Here is a 22,563-nt window from a genome sequence, read left to right as displayed (position 1 = left end):
GAAGAACCATCCCCAGCCAGAAGAACAATAACAGCATATGACATGACTAAACCTACCAAGCTGTACAAAAATAAACAAACTACAATGAGAAAGCTGGAGAGGTTTGTATCATTGACCCTGAGCTCCATCTCCCAGGCTGCTGCACTGACCTCGAGTGTTGACAGGCCACACCTCCTCTGGCCCTGCTGTTTGTCATCCTCCAGATAACACTTCCTTCCTCGCTGTCATGTCCGCCTGGCACCTTGTAAAAAAAAAAGGGACATGATAGCGAAAAAGGTCAGAACACAGTGAAGAGGCCCTCGTTCTCTGTCGCCTGCCTGGTGATCAAAAACCACGTCTAAATGTTTATCACCGCTTTTATGCTGTATGAACAGGCAAGATGAAGGAAAAGGAGTTTGTAATGATGAACAGAAGCCTTTCATCAAACATAAATCTTCTGCAACTTTAGAGGAAAAAAAACATTTAATCACAAATGCAGGCTTAAGTGGCTAAAAATTCACATTATGAGTCCTCAGCTCACATTTCAAACAAAGTCAAAAGCCACTGGCTTCCATCAGGGACTGAAAGAGCAGTAAACAAAGGATCACAATTTTAATACCTGCTGCCTGCAGAAGAACTGCAGGAAGGTTGAGCTGACACAGGAGCAGTGGTGCACCGTTACTACAAAAACCTGTAACAGGAGTTACACTAAGAAATCTGAACTTAAACACATCTAAAAATAAAAAAAAACTGGTTTCCAGACTCAGTCTGTCGTCGGTCAAAGTCTTTCATCCCAGATACTGTCAGGTGTGTCCATTTCATTTCACTAAAGTACAACTACCAATATACTGAACTGTCCTTTTGTGAGTGAAACAGCACTGAACAGGCATTTGGTTAGAAAATGAAATTTTTTATTTAACATGACCGTATCAGCATATCAGCCCACACACATAGCATCAGACTCACACTCACTTTCAGTATATACAGATAGGCACATTCACATTAGGCATTGAAGCCAGCCACAGCGTCTCCTGTATAGGTCCGAACACGTGACAGGTTTGGCTGCTGCCTCCGAGTCGCTCAGGGAAAAAAAAAAAAAAGAAAATAAAGAAAATCAGCCAAGTCTGATCCAGGGTCTGCTCTCACTTCAAGTTTAAAGGTTTGGATTTTTGGTTGGGGGTGGGCGGCTGGCGTGACAAATCCAGAAATGTTACCGTGCACACCAACACGAACACCTGCACCAGATCAAATAAAAACTCTGGAAGTCCCTGACCTCATTCACCAGGTAAATTCACATCAGCTGGGAGGAGCACTGATGGAGACTGTGCAGAGAGGCTTTAAATTTGTGAAAAATCTAACGGAAGAGGACTGGTTGTAAGGTTTAAGATCTGGCTTTATATCTCATAAGGAAATGAGGAAGTAGAAAACAAATCCTCAACTAAACTTCAACAACACTGAAACAGCAAATTTAAAAAAAAAAAAAAAACGGTGGGGACAAAAAATAAACAATTGATAATAATCTGAAATGACTTTAGATCATGAAAGAACAAAAGAAATGGATTCACATTAGAAGCTTTTGCTCTGATAAAGAATGACACTCATAATGTAAACTAAATTCAGTCAGAAGGAAACAAACGGGGATGAAAGCAGAATGATCCACGTCCTTCATGATTCACCACCGATACCCTTAAATGGACACAAAAGAGGCGAGGGCGCAGGACTGAAAAGGAAATGGCACCCATATAAAAACCCCATCCCAACAGAAGAGGATACAGTCAAACTAATAAAAAACAAGAGAGAAATAAATAATCAGTTCTTAAAGGCTTCTCAGGAAGCAGGTTTTCAAGCTGAAGTTTTCAAAACGACACAGTGTCCCTCTGTGTTGAATCCACCTCATATTTACACTTCAAAAAGCGACCCAATCTGGGCTTAGTACGCATGTAATGCTACATCGCATGAATGAAAGGTTCCCCTAATGTCCCATAAAGAAACGCAGCATGTCGGTAGGTAACCTTTCCCCCTCTACACCACAGCGATGAAAGGACTCTTGGAGTAAGTCCTCTCTCTCTATCTCTTTCTCTGTCCTGGGATGAGTCCTCTGTGGTGCAGCGGTTTTGCCTGAGAAGCAGTGCTGACGGAGGAAGAGCGGTGAGCAGGATGATAGGAGGGGATGAAAGCAGCCTGGTTGGTTAGTTGGTTAGCAGCAGGTCATCTTGACACAGAGGATGCTGGATGTTGGATAGTAAGAAATTCCACCTTTATGCAGTGAAGATGCGACTTTCATTAACTGTCATCTGGTAAGTTTGATAATGGGCGGAGTTTTGTGGCTAAAATACATTTCGTTTCAAATAGAGGAGAGAGGTGGGATTTCATGGACCTGCTTCTTAAACATTGCATAGAGGTTTGAACATGGAAAATCATAAAAGAGAAGAAGGGAAGGAGCTGTTGATAATCTTGTTTTATGAAGAAAGGATGCTGCTAATGAGTGTGGTGACAGTAAAATGACCAAATCTGCATGCGTTACAAACGACTGCAAATGTTTGTGACACAACAATTAAAACTTTGCTTTCACGTAAAAACGCTCATTTAACTGCATCAAAGATGGAGTTTCAACCACCTAACACAGCATCCGCACCTTCTTCCTCCTTCCTCCTCCACCTCCTGGTGGTGATCCTCCCTGCAAATATTTACTCTGACCACAAACATTATTTCCATCCACAAATTGATGAGGAAGCTGAGAGTGTCAGAAACCTCCTGTCTCTTGGCTTTGGTGTCCTTGTGGTAGGATTCAGTCTAGAAGTCAAGATATTCTTAAGCTGCTTGTCTGAGCGCTATAAACACATCGTCGTTGGTGATGCACAAAAGCAAACTGCTTTTTCAGGATATTATTGTAACCGTCTCTGTCACTCTGTGTGTTCTACCTAATTTAGTTTGACTGTAAGGAAATATTACAGCTCCACCTACTCTTCTGCTTTATGAAAGCAGTCCTCCAGCTTGCTTTTTGAGGCAGAAGTTTGGGCTGCTCTTCACCACCATCCTCTACTTTCCCCGTTGTGAACGTCCCTCACCAGGAGGAAACAGTAAGTCAGTGACAAAGGTGAAGAGCACTACGACAGACGAAGAGGACACACGCTACTAAAACACCCTCCTCCGAGCAACTTCTACTGCTACTCCCCCCCAGGTGCTTCACCCACGTCGTCCTCCTCCTCTTCTTCTTCCTCCATGTGTTGTTTGTCTGTGTAAACGTCCCTGACCAAGAGGACTCTGGTGAGGAGGCTCTCCAGGATCTGTCGTTCCAATGGCGTGGAGCTGAACCACAGCGGGTCGTCAGGGCTGCAGGTTGGATCTGGCTGAACATAGAAGACGTCTAGACGCTCCCGCAACAACGGTGGACTAGAGAGAGGGAGGGAGGACGCGGGGAGGGATGTAGAGAGTGAGGGAGGGGAAGAAAATAGGAGGATAGAAATGCAGGTAGAGAGAGAGAGAAAGGAAAAAACAAAAGCGAGAAAGAGAAAGTATTTTATGAGAGACATGTACAAGAGAAAAATGTGGGGAAAATAAGATAATTAAAGGCAGCAGGAGGAGGAGAACAAAATGGGGAGGTGGGCAAGAAGAGAGAAGTGAGAATCTGCTGGTCTGAAGTTCACTTTAAATATTTGGGGAAACGTATTGTAAGTCCTCATATTCAAAGAGTCAACACTGTGGTTCAGAATGTGAACAGCAATGAGTTCTAATCACAGGACTTAACTGAGTAAACGATGCATAGGACACCCATTATTGGCTGGTTTAAATCAGTAATAAAACAAGTTAATTTACATGTTAACTGTGCAATGGAAGCAAAAACAGTAAAATAAAACAGGTTCTTTTGTTTTAAGACTTGAAATGTTAAACGATCTGAACTCAGTGGCATCTTTAAGCTGTTTTCGGTATTTTAAAATGTTAGCCACCTGGAAAAAACAAAAACAAACAAACTGGCGTAGAGCCTCTCTGAACACCTTGAATAACTGCTGACAGATGAATTAATATCCTACAGCTACAAGTGGACATTGCACCAGTGAACCCACCACTTAGATCTGTAGAGCTCATAGAGGTGACACTCGTGCTTCTTCACTGGACAGCGTACAGAGGAGTCATTGCCGTTGTCCTTGTCCTGAAACTTACGCTTCCTCTTCCTGGAAGCAGTTTGCACTGCAGCAGAAGAATAAATGTCAAAGTTATGCATATAAAAACTGTGAGCAAGTACTCACGACGCACAATCTTTCAGTTTCTGGTCTCACCATGGTGATCCTGAGAGATGGAAGGCACGCGGATGCAGACGGTGGTCTCCTTGGTGACAGGATGGACAGTGTCGGGGCCATAGACGTTAGCAAAAGAGAGGCGGAGGTGCTGCTCCACGGTGCGCAACCCGAAGTATTTGGTGTTCAGGTAAACCAGAGAGCGCAGCAGAGTGGCAGGACTCTGCTCTCCGAGGTGCCGGCTGCTCCACAGGCTCTGCTCCTCCACACGACCCCACAGAGAGCCTGAAAGGATCAGCAAGCAAGTCAAAACTCACACTAGGAAATAAAAGCTGTACTAACTGTACCAGTTAGTGCACCAATGTTAACTTTACAGCCTAGAGCTACAGTTTGGAGCATATGGAATGTGGTTTAGTCTGTGGGATAAAAATGAAATAAAAATAGCTTCTAAGAAAAATCGTTTGTCCTCTTTTATTATCCACCACCAGTAGTGTATGAACTAGAAACAAACTATATCCAAATACAGTGTTCCTGTTGGTGCTGAAGCCGTGTCCTCATATAACATTATAGTGCAATCACAATTTGTCAGGATGTGAACAGCAGAAGAGTTATAATCACTGGACACCAGAACAGGAAATGATGTATCATCCCTACAAGTGACCGAGAATGTTGTTCTCTAGCTTAATATTTTTTATATGTAACTTACTCAGTAGGTCAAATGTATCATGACTCCAGAGAAAGTGGACTAATACCCCGTTCAAACTGGGGAAAAAAATCTGGCTAAAGCAGGATTCGGGCCTATCCAGATGTTTTTTTTCTGAGTGTGAACACCTCGAATCCAGCAGTATCCAGTTTGATTTCAATCCAGCTAGATCCACCCACGAGAGGTGGATCCACCCACGAGAGGTGGATCTAGCCGGATTGGCTCAAATGTGGCTCAGGTGTGAATGCAAATGTGGCTAGCGAATCCGGCTAGCTACTTCCGGTTATCGACATGCTACTTCCTGTTAAGGGGGGGGGGGGGGGGGGGCATGCACACACGGCCTGAATGGTCTCTGTATATTACGAGGCGCCACCTAGTGGTTTGGAGGACAGCAAACACGCTGGATGAAGCCGGATTGAGTGCGGACACAAGTGTGTGCTAGCCAGATTGAAAATAGGTCTGAACGCATCCAGCTTAAAGGCTGGGCTCAATCCTACTCTAGCTGGAATGACTTACTCCAGTGTGAAAGGGGCCTAAATTAAACAGTTCTAAGCAGATGTGACCTCACACTGTGTGTGGCTGCACTCACCATCGGGAAGCACACTGGGCTGCCAGTCCTTGAGGACCTTGTTAAGCTCCTCTCCGAACTGCTGGTAGCATGGATCACTGAACAGGTCATCCTTTCGGCCTTTGGCGTGAAGATGCTGCAAGCAAACACACAAACAAAACAAAGGCTTCAGATAAAGGTCGAACCAGCATCAATACCACAGAGTTTAAAACTTTTGTGTCCTCATATAAAAATATCATCACTGTTTTTCAGGATGTGAACAGCAAATGGTTCTAATCAATGGACACATTCAGACTCAAAGCTTTTAACATAGCAAGTCTTTCCCTCTGCAAAACCAAACAATTAACTTGGTAGATTTTTTTTTTTTTAAAAAGGAGGGGAAGGTCAGCAGCAAACCTGGAACATGTATTTTCCACACTATTAAATCACAACAAAAACTTTACACAATCTGTTTAAACTGCAGTTCACAAACACATAAATCATTCTTACATTGTTCTCTCTGTAAAATCCCTCTGCTGAAGACTTTAAATCCTGTGCTCCACCATGCAGCCATAGTGTGCTGCTGCTCACATGTGAGAGGAGGAGGGAAAAGACTGTGCATCAGCAATATCTGTCCTACTGGAAACACTCACTCTCACTTTGGTTCCTACCCCTATACTGACAAGAGATGGATAGCTATTGAGGTTAAAGGTTAAAAAGCCTCATCAATTTTTCCTATATTTAGGAATATATTTATCTTTATATTTATTTAGATATTTATCTAAAATATTTCGGTTGTAATTTTTTAACCCTCATTTAATACTAGAAGTAGAAAGGAACAAAGAGAGACACATCCAACAAAAGGGGCGGGGCTAAAACTGTGCTGCATTTACTTGGGCCACCATAAAGCCCTATTATTTTGTTTTTAATATAAAATAGGCTCAAAAGTAGCTCCTGAATTTTTCTTGCTCACACAGTAAAAAGATAAATGTGACCGGTTGGATAAAACAAAGCACACTGCTATGTGCTGTCTTACACCAGCTTTACAAGACCATCAGTATGTTTACTGAATTGTGTTAGAAGCAGGTAAACACATTAAAATCTGTTTTTTTTTGGTCTGATGTGACAGGCTGGTGAGTAAGACAAGGGAATATAATTTACCTCAAAACATATTTTCAGGGTAATCATAAGATACCATCTAACCTCAGTATAGACACATATATTTTGATATATACAATCTAGGAGGATTGGGTTTTTCTGCTAATCAATACTCTGTCTTGGTACCCACCTGTTGGATCCCCAGACACAGGTAGAGTATGCTGTCTGGAGAGTAGCGTTCCCCACTGGGCCTGCAGACTTCCCTGACAAACTGGGACAGCGCCGCATTCAGTTCCTCTGAGCTCAGTGACAGGAGGTTACTTTTACACCAGGCTGCTGGAGGTGGGAACGGACACACAACGGACTGTTGTTAACACACCACACATGCACCTCACCTGTCACATGTAGGCACGTTACATTAAGCTTACCTGATTTGGAGCCGTCCTTCACTTTGGTGTCATCTGATTGGTCAGGAGGAGACAGTGCCCAGCGTTTCCAGGCATGGATGCCGTAACGAGCTTTGAGAGGCAACGATCGTCTCTCTGAGGGTCTGCAGGTTGGATGGGAAGAGGAAGACGAGCTCTCCTCTACCGCCCGCCTCTTGTTCCCCTGCAACACAGTGAATTAGCCAGTGCAACATTTCTAACTGCTGCGTGTGTGTGCATGTATGCATACTTGTTTTCTGGGCTGCGGTTGGGGTGCAGACTCCTCCGGTTCTTCCTTCTCCTCTGCCAGGACCGGAGGTAAAGAGAAGCCCATGTCCTCATCCATTCCCTCTAGGACTGGTGCAGGGTCTGAGGCTGAGACAAACAACAACATACATTTTTTTCTTATTTACTGACTTGTATAATAATAATAATAATAATTGTTAATGTAATGAATAGGAGTTTGCATACACTGAACGGATGTGAGGTGGAGACCCAACCAAACAGGTTCAGATTCAATTAAGAGGCATTTAAAATTGGCTACAGCCAGACAAAATTGATCTTCCTTTTTTACATTTTAGCAATAATTTTTTAATTTTTGCAGCTATTTCATGGAGCGTTGTTTACCTTGAGGGAAGTCTGCCTCCAGGTCCAGGTCGGGTTCATACTTGTCCTCCTCCTCTTCTTCCTCAGAGCTGTTGCTGCTGCTGCTGCTGCTTCTGGAGGGCGCCTCTCCTCCAGGCTCCTTCTTCACCTTCACTGGCTTCACATCTGAAATATGATCAGTTTTAGTTCCCTAAACTTTTGCACAGAAGTGTAGATGTATCAACATCAGTACTGTATCTGTCACCTGGCTTGTGATCCTCTGCGATCATGTCAGCCATAGAAATCAGATCAGCCTCCAGGGGGTCAGAGGGCACTTTGTTTTTTAGTTCACTGATGGTCTGGACAATCTGTTCTGCTCCCTGCAGGGTGGTAGGCAGAAACACAGGCACAGGAACCTAGACAAGACACAATGTCTGTGATTAGTGAATAATAAATTAATAACATAATCTATGAAGCTTTCCGTGTTCATGACCCTGGCTTACCGGTACAGGCAGAGAGATTGGAGTAGGGGTGACCTGGGCATACATGTTCATTGGGATGGGGATGAAGACGGGCACAGGTATGGGCACAGGAATATACTCCCTCTTTACACCGTCATCTACATCTGTGGAAACCAAACATGACATTTAATACATGCAGCTGAACTGCATTGTTCAATTTCCTTTCATCCTTGTTGCTTCTCTTTTTGTGACACAAACAATTCAGCCAATTAAAAATATGACAAGACAAAACACGTTTACCCGTCTGTAAAAGTTTGCTCTGCATGTGTGGTTTGCAGTATGTCGCCTTGGTCAGTGTGAGCGGCTTGCAGAGCACCGCCTTGTTTTTGACATCTCGTAGCAAACCTCCACCAGTGTAAGTAGCAGCACTCTGGTTCACCAGCTGCCAACATGGAAGAGAAATGTACATGTCACATTTCTGAGTCGATTCACTGGATTTTAAAGTGCTAAGGGGTGAATTCGGTCATATTGTTGAGGTAAATTTATGGAAAGTTGGTGATGACACATTTCAAATTCCTACTTACCCCAAGTTTGGCCCCTTCCAACCCTGTAAGGAAATAAAATGGATCACTTATTTATCAATCAAGGAGAGTGACCAGGTTATGTATCCGAACAAGCAACTGATGCTTTGAAAGCAATTTATGCAAACATTTGTACCTATGGTGGAGTTTTCTGGGCCTTTCTGTGTGACCATGATGGGCTCGTTCTGCTGGCAGTAGAACTTCAACAGACAGTCCTGGTCGCAGAATTGCTTCATCTCCGCCCTCCACATCACAGACTCCGTCAGGCTACCCTGCACCTTACAGCAGTCACACCTCGCCGCCTAGTGGCCGCAATGAGAACGATATAATAAGGACTAACTCCTGTGTACACAAACAGCACATTTATTTGATTCCTTTGTGTGTGAGCTGACCTTGTAGTACCAGTCGTTGAACTTCTTGGCACAAGTCTCACTGCAGAAGTCCCGAGTCATGCCACCGAGCTGCTTGGTCACACCTCTCTTGCACAGCTGGTGGCAGTGGTTGCAGCTCACACACTTCAGACCCAACTTCTTAATAAAATCCTGTTTATACAACAGCTTACAGCCTGAAAATGAACACAGGAAGAAAAGGACAGATGCTAAGTGGTCTATACTATAAAAAAACAGATTATAAGACGTCAGATGTGTGACAAACAGGGTTCACTGCTTCAAAGCTTTCAAGGAAATTACAGATTTATTCAAGTGCCCTAAAGTGGAGTGGAGTACCTTCGCTACAGAATGGCCTCTTGACCCCAGAGAACTTGACTGTCTCATGTAGCGTCTTCTCTTCTTGACAGTACTCGCAAAACGTCACAATGCAGTGGAGCTTCTTGTAGTCCTCGCAGCACGTCTTACTACAGAACTGGTAGACTTTATCCTGCAGGAAAAAAACATTTAATAAATGTATTGCATTTATTCTGGATTAAGATTCATCATGGCCTCTAATTCCAGTCAACGCGACAAAACACAAGCCACCTTAGCTACAAAATCTTTGGGAAAACAACCAAGCTGCATTCACACATTGTTTATTAAACACTGACTGAAGGAAAATATAGAACAAATGAAACCACATAACATAACCGCTGGCTCCCATGCTGCTTTCCACCCTTTATTGATGTGGTTATGTGTCAGTACATATTATTTGAGATGAGAGGAAGTAAGCCTTTTTACTGGCATATTTAACCTTGTTTAATAACCTGCATGTACACGCACAGAGTCTGAGTGTTTTTAAGGTTTTGTTGTATGGGGTTTGGTGTATAAATGAGGCCATATTTTTTTAAAACCAAGAGTCCAATACGTGAAGCTACAGATCTAACAAAACATTGCAGTAACAAGTTTAAAAGTTTTGATCAAAGAATTAAAAAAAATGATTTTAACAAATACAGATTAATGCTTTCTTGACTGCCTACTTGTTGATTCCGAAGACAAATGTATTGCGGTTTAAAATACTGTAACAAAGAGACACCAAACTGTCTGATTGTGCCATCTGTGCCCAGATTAAAAGTTTGTCTCACCTCCCACTCCAGAATTTCAGGCTTCAAGCTGAACGCTCCTCGACAGTAATTACATTTCAGCTGGACGGTGTCGTTTGTGGTGGAGACGGGTGTCTGTCCGTTGGTTGCTGTTTGGAGAGTAGCATTCTGTGAAGAAAGGCGGCAGTTATTGCAGCTTGTGTGTAACGATATCCAAAAAGACATCCTGATACTGGTATGTCAAGTCACACCACCACCACCACCAATATGTCACCTGTGTTTGTGGCTGGTATTTTATAAACTTTGTATCATAAACATTGATATATATATATCATGGTAGTTATATATGTTTTCTCACTGAGATGTAAAGTAATGCAACATGGGCCTGTTTCTTAATAGAGGCATGAATCGCCAGATATTTTCTGTACAAAACATCCTATTAGCACCAGCTCTGAATCCTCACCTGGAACTTGGTGACACAATGTGAGCTGCAGAAGTTTAGAATGTTTCCCTCTGGGAGTGTGGCTTGGTACTGTGGTAACGAGTTTCTCTTACAGAAGTGACATGTGGGCTCTGAGTCTGCACACACAGAGAATGAACATACATTAGAACACAAAAAAAACAAAGCTGCAACATGGCAGAGAATTAATTTGATGTCCACAACATTTAGAGTAGAGTATTCTGGCTACTCACTGATGAATGAGGTTGATGTGAGCTTGCCCTTGTTCATACAGTTGACGGAGCAGAAGGACCCCATGGTGCCGCTGGCTCCGAGGCTGTGGAGCACCTCACCCGTCTTTATCAAAGTTTTGCAAGTCAGACAGGTTGCAAGTTTACTGTGGGCCTGAGGGAGAGATGGAGAACATCAGGTCAAAAAGAGCGGTTCAGATTTCTACCAAGTAGACCTTGAAATGTGAGTATTAACAGAGCAAACAAAACAAATCCTCCCTTTACTGTAGCTAACAGTCCGTATATTTGTTTAGTGACTCATTTACCTGCTGGTCTGCTTGGCCAAACAAATCACAAACTACAACCTGTGTTCACTCGTTACCGTAAAGACTTACAGCAGCAGCAGCCTTGGAAAATGTTGAAATGACCAGTCAATTTGTTCTCAGGCTAACAAATACTGTACTTTACTGTACACAACTGGGCAGATAATTAAATAACAATTAAATGCCTTACAGAGGAATTTAAGTCCAGCAGGCATCACTCAGACAACATCTCACGACTGGAAAAACCAGACTGTGGTTCAAATTTTTAGCTGGAGGTTTCTCCAATTGTTGGCGAAATGTCCAATAAGCTGGTGTTGCCAAGCAACCGATAGTTTCAACCTCTAATTTTGAGCAAACACTGCTTAACAATGGCATTAGGTTTTAACTTCTTCATCTTCAACATCTTCAGTAAAAAATGTCAGATTGACCTCCTAAGGGGATTTAACAATACACAAGTGATGTGTGATGATACTGCATATTATCAAAGTCTATTATTCATTTAATAAATTATTGATTAAACGAATGCAGAATAAACTATTAAAACCAAGCAGACATGTTGCTGCATGCGGCATGTGTCCGGTTACCTGCTTGAACTCCCTGATGCAGTTGTGGCAGCAGAACCGTTTCTGTTGGCCATCGACCAGCAGGAAGTGGTTGGCTGAAGCGCGGCTGGGCAGGTAGTCACCACACTGCTCACAGCAGTTCATGATCAGCCCGTTGGCCCTGCGGTAAACGTTGAAACACGCATCACTGCAGATCTTGTGGGTCACCGTCTTAAAGCTGACCTCGTGTCGGATCTGTAGACAGAAAAAAATAAAAGACTCATTGTGAGTTGTTTTGCATCCGCTTCTTCTACCTTCTGTAAAAATCTATGTGATGATTAAACTGTCCTTCGAAGAGATGATGAAATAATCAACACAGTGATATAATATAGTCATGAATGCCTACACTATAAGCTGAAGAAGTCATGTCAAGAACAGATTTCAGCTTATTTAACCTCAAAGATGGCAGCACAAAAAACACATTTTGAAAAAAGTCTCAAATTCAAGTAAACTAAAGCTGAAGGAAAAAGGTGTGTTGTAATGTGTCAGTGTCTGAGAAGTTTTGGAGTGTGGTGGTAATGAAGGTCTGCTAAAAATGTACCCTGAAAACCTTCAGTGAAAATGGAAGGCTGGAGAAAAGAAACCAGTCAAGAGAGGTCAGAAAGAGTGAAGTAAAAAAAACAGCAAAGCCAGACAGGGATAAAGACAGATGAGAGATAAATAATGAATGAAAGCGGCTTGAGGAGGAAGGCGATAACGCAGAGGAGAGATGTGGAGGCAACGAAATGAAGGGTAAAAGAATTTTCATTAAGGGATAAGAATCAAAGAGGAAAAAATAAACAAGGGGGTTGAGAAGATGTAGATAAAATGCAACAGGAGTCAGGCATGAAATATTCATCTGTTCAAAACAAACATTCAGGCCTGGGATGTAAATAATGAAGGGGGAGTGAGGCCTAACATGGACTCTACAGCCATGCTAGCAGCCCAGAGGCTCTGAGTGTATTTGCTGCATTAAATTGAAAGGTGTTTGTGATGTTGTGTGCAGTCTGTGAGAGTATTAGAGACACCACCAGATTGCATCAAATCTTTGATGACACCACTACACAGACAGCAGATGTGCACACAGTTCTTTACATATTGGGAGTGGATTTTCAGTTTGCTTTTTGACTGTGTCTGCAGCTAGTACTCTTTAAGTCTGGGACTCACTTATGAATTTGGTCAATATTTATACACAGGTTTATCTGTAGGTAGACAAAACGGGAGGTGACTGACCTCTGTGAGCTTGCCACAGACGGTGCATTTGGTTTTGAGGCCTGATTTGGGAGGGTTTTGCTTGTTCTCATATGCACCTAAACAGCCTGTGCTGCAGAACTCCTGAAAAGCCTCGCTGGAGTCGACCTGGGCCACAATAGTGCCCTTCATGTTTGTGATGTCTCTGGAAAACACAAACACAGCACAGAGAGATAAAAACATCTACAAAACAGCTGCTTTATCAGAACACATCTATGGGACCTGATTAACGTGTTACGCGTACTGCAAACAGGACTCACTTTTTGCACATGGTGCAGCTTTTCTTGGGGGCGGGTTTGTGTGAGAAGGCAGAGAGACAGGTAGTGGAGCAGAAGAGGTGTGTGGAGCCTTTGCGTTGGTAGGCTGTTTGGCCTTTCTTCAGAGGCTTTTTACAGTTAGCACAGGTCACCTGAAATAAAGAAACACAACAAGTTACCACCCAAATTAAAGTTTTACAACAACAATAAGTAACCTTGGGAACCTTGAGTACTTGATTAGCTGTACAACACAGGCATACAGGTTTTGGTCATGTAAAACTTCAAGAGATTTTAATATAATTCGTTGTATTACCTTGACTGTCCTGGGCTGTTGCTGAGAGCCTGAGGCGGAAGTAGATGAGGAAGACTGGCCTGGAGGTTTGGGCAGCGACGTGGCTGGTGACGGAGAGTCCACCCCCGTCTGTTTTTGGTTGCGGGGGACTGAGGCTGACTGAGAAATCCACGAATCTGAAGGAGAGAGACAGAAAGAGTGGTGAAAAAAAGTCTGTAGACTGACTGACTGTCGATTTTAGCTGATGAAGCTCTCAATTCAGGAAAAACATCCTGCATTTGAAGACTAGCAAATTCCAACAGCCAGTCTCCAAAGATGTTTTAAAATCTATCACAAATAAGTGGAATACACTCTAGAAAGAAGCATGCCTATATAATTCTGGCAATATCAGATACTAGAAGTGGGTTCTTCATTACTTTTTCCACGTCTTTATTAACTTAAGAAGTCTGGGCATTCCTTACATTCCATTAACAATGACTATATGTTTTTTATGTGTTGAGTGTTTTTTTCTCCTTTATTGGACAGATGATGGTCAGTAAAACTAAAGGTGAAACAGAGGCATAACATGCATCAAATGTTGAATAAGGAATGCTTCTGGCTGTATATGGTATTCCACTTAAACCTGAGGCAACAGGTAAAATACACCCCAGCCATGATAAAACATCAGTCTTGTGGAGTAAATAACCTCACACCCTTGGTAATCTCACACTTGTTACATCTTTAGCCAAAATATTTCTGTAATAGTAAAACTAGTGAAGATGCTGTGCAGCTAGAATGATCTGAAAATTTAAAAAAAATACACATTACAGAACTGTAACTGCAGTGAACAGCACCACCTAGAGCCTCATAAAGGTATGACCTTGAAGTCCTTTTCCTTCAATAGGCTCAGCATCACATGCATTAAGACAATAAGACTATTTAGACTGTGGTAAGTAAAATCCATTTAGAATAATCTATCAAAGGAGACTGAAAACACTGTAACATGTTTTATAATAATGTGAAGAATAATCTCACAAAACAGGAAAACCATTAGTGGCAAAATTCCATCTTGTATCATGATGATCAAATCATAAAAACAAGTCATAAACAAGAGTAAATACAAGTAAATACTTGATATCTACAAACACAAACCAGCAAGGAGGAGAAAGAGGAATGATGAGCAGCAAAGGCTCAAATCAACTACAGGCTACAGCAGTTTGACGGTGAGCCCATCCTTTATCCTTGTTTCCTCTTACTTAATGTAAAAAGCACTAAATTAAGAAAATATATAAAGAGCAACTTCATAGAAGATCGACACAAGGATGCTACGTGTCTCCTACATGTATGAAGTAGATGTAGAAGTTCAGGCTGAATGAACACACTGGTCATACCAGCAGTGGCAATAGGTGACAAATTGATGCTAGCCTGCATAACTGGAACTGGAACTGGAACTTCATTTTGGTCATTTTTAATTAAAAGGTAGAACATCTGCTTGATAATAAATCTCCTACCTGCCCTGTTGTGTGTCCCTGTGTCTCCATTCTGTACTAGCTGGCCCATGGGGCCTGTGCCCCGCCCAGGGTTGAAGGAGGCAGTCGGTCGACCAGATGGGGTGTCGGGATTCAGGCTGAACGAACTGCTGATCTGCAGACCGTTTTCCTCTGCCTGGCCGTCCCCTGCCTGGATGCACAAGGAGTTTTATGTTATTAACAAGGTAACATCAGAAAACAAGTTGGGAAGGAACCCCACACACATAGATGTCATATGTTGTGCAGTATGTAAATCTGCACTGAATCCAACCTCCTCTGATTTAAGAAGCTGCCAATGAATCTTTGATAAATAAATATTGGCGTATGTTATCAGCTTTCAGCAGTGCCATGAAGAAGATATCATTTTGCCAAGAATAAACCTGCTATGCCAGAGAGAACACCTGCTTTCACTAGTGTTTACCAGCAGACTACCTCAGTGAACGTGACAGGTAAAAATGAGCCTATATAAAATCATTTCTGTGGATTCTCACCACCGTGACAGCCGCTGTTCCTCCTTGCAGTGATGTCACAGAGGTTATCATCAGGTTCATGTCTCCCTGGACGTCCACTAGATGTGGTGGAGAACTTACGGTGGAGCTTCCTTTCTGGCTACTGGAGCCCAGCGTGGTGACACTGGCGATCCTGATCTCTGAGTCTGGCTCAGTGCTGCTGAGTGCACCTGGTGAGTGGGCTGCAGAGGAGGCACCAGGGGGTACTGGTGAGGCGGAGGAAGTGTCTTTCTGTTCAGAGTCCTCCTCGTCATCAATGACAATAGGCTCTGCTGCTGTGGTCTTCGGAGTTGCCGTGGACGCGTTGGAAGACGCAGGAGAACTGGGAGTCTTGGAAGGCACTGCTGCTGTGGACATGTCTACAGTTGCCACGGCAGCAGCCGGCTCTGGACTATCTGTGTTGGCTGTGTCTTGGGGTAAGGTTGTGGCAGAAGGCTGGGGAGCCTCCTCCCCAACGAGAACCACATCATCGTCATTATCCTCCGTGCCACCCTCTTTTGTGGCTCCATCTTCCGTTACCATGGAAACTGCCTCCCCAGACTCCTCAGAGGGGGGCACGGCCTGTTGCTGAGGGGAGGGAGTGGCATCCATGGGCTCCACCCGCTCCCCTGCTTCTTCTGCCACAACAGGGTTTGGTTCCGACTCCCCGTCCATCACTAAGGCAACCACCTGGCAAGACAAAACAAAAGGACACAATTAGGTGAAGCAAGCACCACCTAATTGGTGTTACAATGTCTGACAGCTGTACAGATAGCTCAGGTATCCCCTATAGGCAAGCCCTCCCCACACACCTCCTCATGCCTGATGAAGATTCATTGCCACCGTTGCTGCAACCACAGCTTCTGCATTTGTCACCACTCTGGCTGTCATATTTAGGTTAGTTCACCAAACACGCTATCCCCAAAAACATTTGAATAGCTTCATACCACCTTCTACTAGATAGTAGATTTTTGTGCAATGTCGGTGAACTGACCCATTAAAACATCAAATCTAATTTTCAACCGAGCTTGTCCCAGATACCACATGAGCCCGTCACTTCAAAGGTCCAGCTATAACCTCTGATTTCACTGGATGCTCTGCTTACAGTCAGAGTCAAAATGAATGCTGTGATGACACTGAAGTGATGCTGCAGTGATGCTGCATTGCCTCATTTAGGTCACTGATGTCTGATCAAACATACAAAGAAAACACACATGAAAGGGCAGGTGGGTGCTACAACCAAATAATTAAAATGTTAAATCTGCCATGCAGTGATAACATTTTTGAATATATTTGGTTTTTGACCACCCAAAATTTCTCAAATGTCAGGGACACCCCACAGCAACAGCAGCTTAGAGAGTCATTTCAGACGTCATTTTTAATCTGTCATTAGGTTAGTAAAACCAAATGGCATCCTCATAGACATGAAACCAATGTCTTTCTTGCAAATATATCATCTCAATTTATTTACAAAACCAAAAATATTTGTTCTGGAAGTATTTTCTTTAAATTATTTGAATGAAAGGTGAATTAAAGAATGACTTTGAGAGCTCTGGTTGCATTCAATGCTCAACAGATGTAATGGTAGAGATGGTGTCTCCATGGCTTAGCAGCCACGTGCCTGCCCAGCAACGGGGGCAACATTGCAGCCCCTCCTCCTCCTCTTCCTCCTCCTCCTCCTCCTCCTCACCGTCACGTCTCTTCCTGTTCTCTGTAGCTCTTTGCCAAACTACAGGACACTCTACTGTCACCTGTGCCTTTCTCGTCTCACCCACCCTCACTACTCCCCACCGTTGCATTTCAGTCTACACAGCTACTCTTTTGTTGCCTTAGGCAACCAGTGAAGCTACACCTTGGTTGCCACGGTGACAATAAGGCCCATCACCACCACCACCACCACAGGGACTCTGAGCTCTACATCTGGGTGCTGTTGAGTTGTTGATTATTCAAACGGTTTAGAAAATATACATAAATATGATGCGATGAAAAATGTAAATGATTTATTAAATGTGGAATTATTCATTATCTATACAATAGAAGCAGTCTGCTCTGATTTAATGCCACATTCAAAGCACTTTTAGGATGTTTCTACATTCTATATTGATCTGTTTCTGTCAAAATCTCATTTCTGTGTCACACAGCAGCGAGTGTGACTGTAAACCACATATCAGATCACTGCTGACAGCTGCAGCACAGAAACACACATGCACAAAATACACCAACAGATGCTAACCCACAGACTCACTGCTGCACAGACAATGATCCTCGTAGCTGTAGTTATTCGCCCATGACACAAAGAGCCTGAATGCACCTACATGTAGACTTCACAGTCTGCACTACAGAGGAAGCCAGGTCACTGACTTGACATCACTGTGCGGTGGCCATTTTGGTCCCAGCACTGTGGGGTGCATCTAATAAAAATCACAGCACTACAGCGGCATCCTGGAGGATAAAGGCAGAGAGGAGTATTCATATTAACCATGTGATCTTGCCACATTTTCGTATTTTTATTTGTGATCAATTTACAATCCATCCTCCACCTAGGCAGCGTAAGATGTGCTCTGCAGTCCAGCAGGTGAACCTGACCTCCCTGTGAAACATCACATGGTTACAAACTGGGACACATCTTTCTATAACTGGTGGTGTCTCCTCACAACAACCAATCTCAAGTCTAACAGCTTTCTGTAGACGCATATATAAATGGCATCCACACAGATTTTCTAGAGCGAGTTCCTTCCAAAACGCCAAATGTTAAAAAAGCTATTTTCCCCAATGTATGACTTCCTGTGGTGTCCCTGTTTATTTCCTGCTTTCAAAAATAAGGAGAGGATCTCCTACTAATGGTTGGCAATTAGACCCTAATTGACCACTGGGTCTTCAACACCCTGTAGCACATTATACTGTCCATAATATTCACAAATTGTCAATTAAAATTAGATTGAACAGTAAGCAGAATCATGTCCACAGTAACAGTCAATTATACTTCAGGTCTCTCATTTAGCAAATGCAGACCAGAGAATGGCATGAATCCGAACGGAGTCTAGTTAGTGGCTGATCCGATCAGTCACCTTTGATATGAAAGTTTTTTAAATGTTTTAATGGAAAGCTTTGTCTTATGTGAAGTTAAATCACTCTCAATTATTATCCAAGCTCAACAAGCAATTATTGGTTAGTATTTGTCTACTGAATGTCAGAAAAATAGGCATTTTATTAGTTTCTCTAGGCCTGCTGTGATGCCTTCAAGCGTCTTGTTTTGTCCAACCACTAGTCCAAAAAAATAACAAAATATTGTATTTATAAATGTGCACAGCAGGGGCATATAGACAGTATTTGGTGAGCTAAAATAACATAAAGATTCTGTCATAAATGCATGTTTTGCTCAGAAATATAAGAGTTAAACGGTTGCCGGTGCGGCACATCATGCACGTACAGTACGTTTCAATAAAACAACTGCTGCTGGTGCAGGCTCTGGAATAACACCCTGTCAGAACTGTATACTGCATGTTTGCTGATTATAAAGATCAGCACGATAAAACAGTGAAGCTGGATGAGGAAGAGCTGCTCACTGTGACCATGTGACAGGAAGCATAAGGCAAAACAGAATGACATTCAAGATCAATACCTTGTTCTTGGCTGTTCAAAAAAAAACAAAAAAAAAACAGGATGGGGTTGCAACCTTCCTCCAAAGGTGGTGTTTTGTTACAGCATAGAAGATGTGTATTTTAGAAGGTATAACCCAAGCTGATGACTACACACAACATGTGTTAAGGTCATCTGATTGTAATACTGGTGTCAAAGTATTGGGACCCAAAGCCATCTCCATGTGCAACACCTCCCTAAAACCAACATGAGCTGCAAAAAAAAAAATGCATCACAGCTTCCTGGTCTGATATTACACCAACAACAGATGAATCTATGTGCAAAGCAACCCGGTGGTGCTCTGAGGGGAAAAAATAGCCCGGTCTAGACTCAGTTCAGACTGCAATGCAGAGCTACCAGACAGCCTGCATTCACGTGGAGGAGAGGAAAACGAGGATCCAGCATTAATGAGCTCTGACACGCAACCTTGCTCCAAACGTCAACACCAGGTGGACAGAGAGGTGGGCTGGCGCTGTGGTGTGCAATAAAACAACGGCTGCGCCACATCACCACCACCACCACCACCACCACCTTTCATAGGTGCTCATTTACCTTTCCAAAACTGTCAGCGTGCGCAAGTTGACATTTTTTCCCCAAGCAGGTCACAAGGTGGAGACATGCAGCTGTTTGCGCCAGTAGCGCAGATAGCAACCGACTAATATAACATATTCAAATTAAACGCCTGAGACTATTATATAAGTCTTATGTCACTGAGAAGTGATGCGTAATGCGCAGCCACCAGAACATCCCCCAAGCCAGCTGATGGGCTAAAAAACAGTCCATTCCGGTTACCTGGCAGCTGCTCTGCACAGCTGATGAGCTCTCCTGTGAATACATATGAAAAAAAAAAAACCACAGCATGTACCAAGCTTTCAGAACCGCCCCCCCAATGGCCGTGCCCTTGATTATTAACGCCGTATGGAAGGACCACCACAGCACCAAATCCGCTCCAAGCACCCCCGGTTACAGCGAGCTCTGATCCCCTCTCTCCTCCTCCTCCTCCTCCTCCTTTCATCTTTCAAGCACTGATATTTAACAAACTTGGCAATAAGGAGCAGGTCCAAAAGTTTAAACAGAACCGGCACTACCTGAGCTGCGCAACTCTTCCATAAATAACCCGGCTAGAGGAGAGGCTAGGTTGGCTTCCAAGTTGGAGTCCAGAAGAAACGTGGTTCAGGGTGTTCCGTTCCGTTCCCACCCCTGCCCTTCCTGGCGCAAACAGCCATTGGATTAGCGGCGGATCGAGGGGAGGAGAGCAGACACAGACTGCGCCATTGTTAAAACACCACCAGAAATGATCACAACTTGCTCGCATCATATAGATTTCAACAGCAGCCAAACGTTGCACAGGATACACAGCGTGTCACACATGAATACAACCCCTAACGGTTGTGTTTTTGTTTTTACTACACAATCCCCTTTCTCGTGTACCTTATTTACGCGTCAGCGCCGCTAAATGGAAGCTGCGATCCGAATAAAAAGCCCGATTTTTACGATACCTGTGACGCCGGGGTTTTAATTGGAAAGTTACCCTGCACGGAGTCCACCCTGGCGCAATCAGTGGCAAATATACCCGGCCGCCACAAGGGGCGCCCTCCGCCAAACGTATCACATGAACTGCCTTCATTTGTGTCATGCGGTGGTAAACAACGAGACTCAAAAGAAGCCCCACGCATCGTGTGTACGTGAGTTGCAGTGACCCAAAGCCAGGTATAAAGCCATTATTGTCACACACACACACACCTCCCTCCCTTCCTCCTCCTCCTCCTCCTCCTCTTCCTCCCCCAGCGGAAAACAGCACAGCCTGCCGTCCGCCATTAGGGAACCAACTGAACAATACTGGAGACTAGAGGCGGCAGCAGCCACAGCAAGCAGCAGAGAGGGGAAAAATCTGTCCAAATTAACTGTTTATTCATCCCTAAATGTGTCTCCTCGCCCCGCTGTGACTCTGGAGAGACTCCCCGGACACCCGACCGGCGGCCCGTACAAGTTCCTGAAACTTTGACCAATTAGGAGTAAAAGTGTAACATATATAAGTTAAAAAAACGTCTGTGAAATTCGCTTACCGGAGTAGAGCTCGAAGCGGTGTAGCGCCACTTTTGTGCCTTGACATTAATCCCGGGGAGCGCGTGCGCACAACGTAGAACTTTCCACTTTCCGTACAAAGATCGTCTATTGAGCAGACGACTCACCTCATGGCGCTTCCTCTGAGCGATCACTCCGCACAGAATATTTCAGGAGCTGTTCTACATTCAGAAAACAATAACAACTGCTTTAAACACAAACATTATAGCATTATTATTTACATGTTTATATTTTTACTTATTTTAATGTAAATTATTATCTTTATCTTATAAAGTTATAAAAAAAGATGAAGTAGTTTCGGGCAGTTTTGACAAAATCTATTGTTTTATGTTGACACAGCTGATGAGCTCATGAAATACATCATTTAGGTGGGTTTGTTATTTAAGTTTCTACCTACCAAAGCAACACCATTAACAACAACAACAGTGATAATAGGAATCATCATCAATCTATCATCTGAAGCATCACACAATAATCGGAGAAAGCTACAGACCTGTGTGGGAAACACCTTATTATTTTGTGATTGGGCTGATATTATGTAAGTTTTTGCTCATTGTTTGTGTATCAACTCAAATAATTTGCAGAAACTGTCACTTTTTTGGGGTCCCCTGGAAACATTTCAGTTATTTGCAACACATGCAGCCTGTTTTTGCAGTTGTTTGTGTTTTTGAGCTCTTTTGTTACAATTAGACCTAAAAAAAAAATCCCTAAAACATGTGTTTGCATTGCCTACGTGCGCACTAGTGTCGTTACCGGAAGTAAAAGCAGAGTGAGACCTCACTTTAATTATCACTCTCTTTGATGGCGTCCATTCCTATTAATATTTTTTTTCGCCGCGCAGGCGCACATGGGGCAATCAGGGCTTTCATGGCTGGCAATTAAATTGCTCCATTAAGCTGATTGACCGTTATCGATACATGTGATATCTCCCATGGTAACCGGCCCCAGTTTAGCTGCTGAAAGTCTGTTTTTTCGAAGCTAAAATCAGCTGCATTGAAGTGAACAGCTCGGGTCCAATCAGGAGAGCGGATCCGGGTTGAGAGAGTTCATGTTGTCAGCTGGGTCGGCGCAACATCGGGTTTCCTCGCGTAATTTCATCCAGAGTCTCACATCAGAAACCAAACGGTTGCGGAAAAAATAACCAATAACCACAAAGAGTCTGAGAAAACCGCTGCGCAAACCTCAAAGACACCAGAAATTAATATTACACATCAGGACGGATCAAAAAAGACACTGAAGTGATGAAGATCAGCGTAAACTAACTGCTCAGTGCAGCAGGCGTAATTGTGATGCGCAGGGAGACATGTTATTAAAGGTGTTTTTGCACGGAGGAGGCAGGAGAAAAAAAAAAGTGCAGTGTGCGGATGATCACGTTGTTAATATGG

At 43.3% G+C, this 22,563-nt stretch overlaps 1 protein-coding gene across 1 annotated transcript; it reads right to left on the bottom strand.

The window, feature by feature from the left end:
• Positions 1 to 916: 916 nt before the first annotated feature.
• On the bottom strand, positions 917 to 21,246 carry zmym2 (zinc finger, MYM-type 2). The gene is made up of 25 exons (XM_028393512.1): positions 21,160 to 21,246; positions 15,458 to 16,144; positions 14,949 to 15,117; positions 13,480 to 13,634; positions 13,170 to 13,318; positions 12,892 to 13,054; positions 11,662 to 11,874; positions 10,779 to 10,929; positions 10,549 to 10,664; positions 10,128 to 10,253; positions 9,340 to 9,490; positions 9,007 to 9,179; positions 8,751 to 8,916; positions 8,618 to 8,640; positions 8,334 to 8,475; positions 8,076 to 8,197; positions 7,838 to 7,988; positions 7,615 to 7,758; positions 7,238 to 7,362; positions 6,991 to 7,171; positions 6,753 to 6,898; positions 5,507 to 5,621; positions 4,257 to 4,499; positions 4,044 to 4,167; positions 917 to 3,372 (listed from the first exon to the last, which is right to left on the bottom strand). Exons 2-25 carry the CDS (start codon positions 16,127 to 16,129, stop codon positions 3,147 to 3,149), a joined length of 4,146 nt encoding a protein of 1,381 aa, XP_028249313.1. The 5' UTR covers positions 16,130 to 16,144; positions 21,160 to 21,246; the 3' UTR covers positions 917 to 3,146.
• Positions 21,247 to 22,563: the final 1,317 nt, after the last annotated feature.

Source organism: Parambassis ranga, chromosome 21, assembly GCF_900634625.1.
Source record: "Parambassis ranga chromosome 21, fParRan2.1, whole genome shotgun sequence".
Lineage (NCBI taxonomy): Eukaryota > Metazoa > Chordata > Actinopteri > Ambassidae > Parambassis > Parambassis ranga.
This window is presented reverse-complemented; position numbering and strand designations above follow the sequence as displayed.

Coding starts and splice junctions, on each gene's coding strand:
- zmym2 (XM_028393512.1), bottom strand. CDS start 16,129: ATGGACGGGGAGTCGGAACCAAACCCTGTTGTGGCAGAAGAAGCAGGG. Junction 10,254..10,548: donor ATTGTGTCACCAAGTTCCAG/GTGAGGATTCAG, acceptor CTTTCTTCACAG/AATGCTACTCTCCAAACAGC. Junction 9,180..9,339: donor GAGGCCATTCTGTAGCGAAG/GTACTCCACTCC, acceptor GTTCATTTTCAG/GCTGTAAGCTGTTGTATAAA.